At 37.2% G+C, this 5,203-nt stretch overlaps 1 protein-coding gene across 1 annotated transcript; it reads right to left on the reverse strand.

The window, feature by feature from the left end:
- Positions 1-1,150: 1,150 nt before the first annotated feature.
- LOC113072728 (major histocompatibility complex class I-related gene protein-like) lies at positions 1,151-5,203 on the reverse strand. The gene is made up of 7 exons (XM_026245693.1): positions 5,010-5,203; positions 4,425-4,673; positions 3,559-3,837; positions 3,010-3,279; positions 2,667-2,777; positions 2,544-2,576; positions 1,151-2,444 (listed from the first exon to the last, which is right to left on the reverse strand). The coding sequence occupies exons 1-5, from the start codon at positions 5,122-5,124 to the stop codon at positions 2,689-2,691; spliced, it is 1,002 nt and encodes a 333-aa protein (XP_026101478.1). The 5' UTR covers positions 5,125-5,203; the 3' UTR covers positions 1,151-2,444; positions 2,544-2,576; positions 2,667-2,688.

Genomic DNA, 5,203 nt, shown 5'->3' on the forward strand with positions numbered 1-5,203 from the left:
CTAAAATTGGCCTAAAATTGTGCAAAATTGGCCTTTGATGGTTTTTCTCATTGAACATGAACTATGCTGTCTTTGTGATAAATGTTGAAACAAAAGTTGAACTTGGAGTTTAAACCTCAGCTATCAATCTACTGGGAAGACTGTCATCCTCCTACATTAGACCTGAAGCCCAAACAGTCTCAAAGAATTTCAAGCAGTCCTCAAGGTAATCTATATGCAATTACTGTCTATGTGCAATTACGTGGCCTCGATCACTGTCCGGTCTGTCCCAGCCAATCTCCTCTACTCTATAAGCTAATACTTTGTCTGGTGGGTTTTAATCTTTCTTTTGGGGTATTTTTATCTCTTGTAAATTATATTGTAAATCATTTCGTGTTTATCTCCTGATTCTTTCTGGTAGAAAGGGAAGCATCAGCACAAGTTCTACCAGAAAGATTTAATGCCATGTCACGTATTACAACTAGATCCAGGCAATCGGCACTCAACACAGAATTTAAAAGCCCTACTCACCCTTCATTGTGTTTGCAGATACTGCCGCAATGTTTGCCTCCATCCTCCCCACCACCACCAGGTTGGCCCCATCCATGTCCAGGTTGGCCCCATCCCCATCCAGGGGAAGTGCATGCGCAAAAGTCTATGTATAATCCTGAAACGTGTCCACGGCAGGAATTAGTCCAACAGGATGAATATCGGGCTTTGCCGCTAGCGAAAAAGCGGCGGCTGTGTGAGCAGTCATAAACGGGTTATCTTTGCCAGACCCCTGAACCGTCCCTCGGATTCTGAAAGCTGGATTGCGCAGAGTGACTGTGGGAATGCTTGGTATAACAACTCGATCCAATGCTGCTCGAGGCGCTGTTTGCGGCGAGACAGCCAGTGTTTGAGTATGGGGACTGCAGTGAGAGGGTTGGATGCGACCTCTGACTGGATTATGGGGTTTGTTGCTCAATGATGCAATTTAGCGTTCACTCTGATCGCCAGGTCATTTAAACTATCCAGCATAGCTGGAAAGTAATAACATTCACTCACGTTACTGTAACGGAGTAGCTTTTCTGTGTACTTGTAAGTCTATAATTTTACTTCAGTATTTTACTTTTACTTAAGTAAAAAAAAGATAATTACACTCCCTGGAAAATACTGCAATAAATAATGGGCAGGAGAGCAAACCTGTGCTATCCAGAGAAGTAGGTAATTCCAGAGAGTCAATTTCATTTTGAATGCGATCAGCCAGTCAATGCAGGAACATGTCCCACTGCTCTTAATTCTAGGGAGTACATTTCATTTTGGATGCGATTGGCCAGTCCATGTAGGAACATGTCCCACTGCGCTTGCATGTTCCATCACTGTCAGAGTGTGAAACTCTATAGGATAGTCAGTGACTGTTCGATTCCCTTGACAGAATACTGCTAGCACTCATGCCACTGCCCAATCGAACATCTTAAGTTCATCTATTAAGGATTTAAATGAACAACACTAGTGTTTCTATTCCCATACAGCTGATCCCCAGAGCAACCAGACAGCAGGTTAAAAACAAAAAGCCATTTTGGATTGTTGTGTAGGGAAAGGCGATGGCTGGAGAGCAAAAAAAAAAAAAGTCAGGATTGAGCAACATAAATGGGGCTTTTACCAGAGCTCGCAGTTAGAGATTGCAGATCAGGCTCTGTGTGACTATCAGTGTGATCTTCGAGGGAAACAACAGGTAGGTTAAGCGCAGTGGGCCATTGGGCAGTCTCAGTTTTTAAATGCTGGAGCTGGGTTGTTAGGTCAGAAACTTGTGCTACAAGATCATTCTGTCATAGTCAAGCAACTCAAAGTCTAGTTGTGAGTGCAAAACAAAGGAAAGTTTATTAAGCTCACAGTAAACTTATGTAATCAGTAATCAGATGTGCACACAGACAGAGAAGGCATGTCCATACTAGTGTAGACTGCAACTGCTGAATCAATCCAAAAGAGCAGTAATCCAGATCAGTAATGCAGAAGAAGCTGCAAACAAGAAGATAATATCCAACTGAACAGCAAACTGGACTAGACAGACAAGATCTCACACCAAACACACAAACTGCAAGGCAGATATAGGGAGCCGTAATGAAGTACAGGTGCTGTCGTTCTGATTGGTTTGTTGGTGGGCAATGCAGACAAGCAATCAGGGCAGTAACAGAATCACACAGACAACAGAATGAACCTACAGACCCATGAATTGAATTGAATTGAATTGAATGACAATATTATGTCCATTATATGAATTTCTTTAAAATGTGTCTTCTTCCATTATCTGACGTGGAACTGTTTGAATCCTCAAGCTTTACTCTCGACACCTGATAGTATCTTTCATCATTAAGCCAAGCAACTGGTGGATGTCATTTTTCATTGTTTGAAGATGTTGATTCATGTAGCACCAAATCATGATATTTAACTTGATGTTGTTGTTTCGACATGATCTTTAGATCCTGAAAAAAAGTTTAATGAATGATCTGAATATGCAAAAAGATAATGAAAATCTTTTAATTCATGTACTTTAACCAAAAAAAAAAAAAGAATGCTCTTACTAGAAGCAGCAGAATAACCACTTCTGGGTGAATCTAAAAAATCAAAAGGAAGTTATTGATAAAAAATATTTTATAATTTTTTTTAAACAAAACTAGAATAATGATAATTCGTTTTTGTCCTACCTGCTCATCTCTTCCTCCATTTTTATATAACGATTCCAGTCCCAAACAACAGACCAAAAACTATCAGCACTGAGAGAATTGCTGATTTAAATGGTTCACTGGAAACAGATTCTGGAATAAAGTTAATAAAATGATTAGAAACACAGTTTTGTTTTATTTTTTCACATCTCATTACATCAGCTGCAGCTCCAAACACCAACATCAGACCCAAAACTGAATTAATCACTGATTTAAATGGTTTCCTGTGATCAAACTCTGAAACATCCACCACAGATTGAGAGAGTGAATCTAAATGTTTGTTTTTTTTAACTGTTAGATTGTGTTTTCTGTAAGAGTTCATTACCCAAAGTGACGTCCAGAGTGAGGTGTGTGACAGAGCAGGTGTATTTGTGTTTGTCTGCAGCACTGATCTCCAGACTCTTCCTCATCTGGTACGTCCCGTCAGCATTGGGCAGCAGATCTCCTCCAGTGATCTCATGATCAGATACAGGCTGCCCATCTCTGAACAGGATCAGGTTGATGTGACGAGGGTAAAATCCTGATGCCAGACAACTCACACGAGACCTTCCAGAATCTGAGTTTGTTTTCTTGGTGAGCCTGAAATTGGGTGTAACTGTAACAACAACAACAACAACAACAATGAAAAAAGTAATTTCAAAGAACTTTTCACATCTATAAATGCATGAGTGTAAAACCAGGGCAGCCAAGAAAAAGGCAGGTAAACAGAGAGTAGTGACTCGACAGTACTAGGTTCACAACATAAAGGTCCAGAGAAAACGTGTCATATAATAATGTGTCACATTTAAGTTAATTTATGAGCCTGCAGATTGTTTATAAATATCTGGAATGGCAGATTCATGATACAAATGTACACGTGTCCTCGAGGACTTACTCCTTCTGTTCACTTGACCTCCTCTCTTTTTGAGGTAATTCCTGAGAGTTGTTATGCAAATTGGGTAAAAGATCTTTGCAAATTCCTGCTTGGATTCTTCCAGGTGAGGTTTCAGCACTTCTTGTGTAACATTTACAGTGACAGTATAAGTAAATATGTTGTTAAAGTAAGACAGCTCATCTGTGGTGCAGCCACCAGCAGCATCTTTAATAATCATCTTTCCAGGATTGTCCAGTTCCAACAGCTCACAGACAACTACAGTCTGATAGACACAAAGACCTGTGAGGAAAATTAGGCAGAATTTTTCATGGATTGGCCCCCTTCATAAAATAAATAAAAACTTTTTCAAGTAAATGTTCAATAATAAAAAATGCTAATGCAATAAAAATGTATATAATTCCCATATACCTTATAAACTATCTGTGGATTATTAAAAAAAATGTAGATTAAAATGTAGTCAAATGATATTTCATTATAAGTCATTGTTTTAAGGGACTTATTGACCTTGAGGGGCTTCTCTTGGTTATCATTTCCTATTTTATGTGTTTTTATCTGCATGGTGATTGGACCACCTGACTTGATTTTGCAGACAAATGTTTTTTTAAATATTATAAGCACAATAATATTTTTTGCCATTTTTAATAGAGAAATAATATTAAGCTGAACTTTCCATAAAATATTTTCTCTTAATTCTCATATAAAAATTTGACCTAAAAAAAAAAAAAAGAAATTTAAAAACAGACTTTAATGACATCATATTATACATCATAAAGATGTATTTTAAGTAATTCAGTATCTATGAACTGCATTTTATGTATTTTAAATAGAATAATAGATATAAAAAACATTGAGAAACTCATACTTACTCTCAGTTTGGCTGTAGTTTTTCAACAGTGCAGATCGTCTCATGAAGGACTTATACATATAGTCACTTATACCCTTTATATAACCTGACTCAATCACATCATCCTCATTTGTCATATTCCCTTTTGGAATATAAATCTCTGAATTATAGTATCCAACTGTGATGTCATCCAGAGTTGTTATGTAACTAAATTTAGGAAATTCTGTTATTCCTTGAATATAAGTTGAAAGCAATGACAAAGAGTGAGAACCTGAAAAACAAATAGGTTTTTCATTATTATTATTATAAACAAACACTTTATATCTATTTCTACCATACAATACAGTTGCCTACGCCTAGGATACATTACAACTTTTAAACTGTATCCAGTATTTATTTTTGATTTAAAACTTATGTCTTGAAATCTTGGCAATTTAGTGTGAAGGTCAGCATGAAATATGAAACACCATATAGAGTTAGATAAGAGTAATACTCTATTGAGGCCAGAAAGGACATGATAGGTGATAATCTTCATCAATCTTGAAATTAATTTGTTGAACAGGATTAGGTTTTAAAATCTGAATATGTTCAAACTTAAATTACTCACCATATGATGTGGATGGAAGTGAAAGTATAAGTGAAAAGATGAGGATATGAAATCTTGTCCGTTTGCACAGCATGCTTTTAGTCTGAAAATGTGTTGAAAAAATGTCCTTGCACATTTTTAAACTGTTGGCTATCAAGGTGCTACAGCCTATTCAGCACTGCCAGGCACACTTCAGAAAAACACGGTCAAGCCTC

The sequence above is a fragment of the Carassius auratus genome, unplaced genomic scaffold (genome assembly GCF_003368295.1).
Source record: "Carassius auratus strain Wakin unplaced genomic scaffold, ASM336829v1 scaf_tig00010005, whole genome shotgun sequence".
NCBI classification, from domain to species: domain Eukaryota; kingdom Metazoa; phylum Chordata; class Actinopteri; order Cypriniformes; family Cyprinidae; genus Carassius; species Carassius auratus.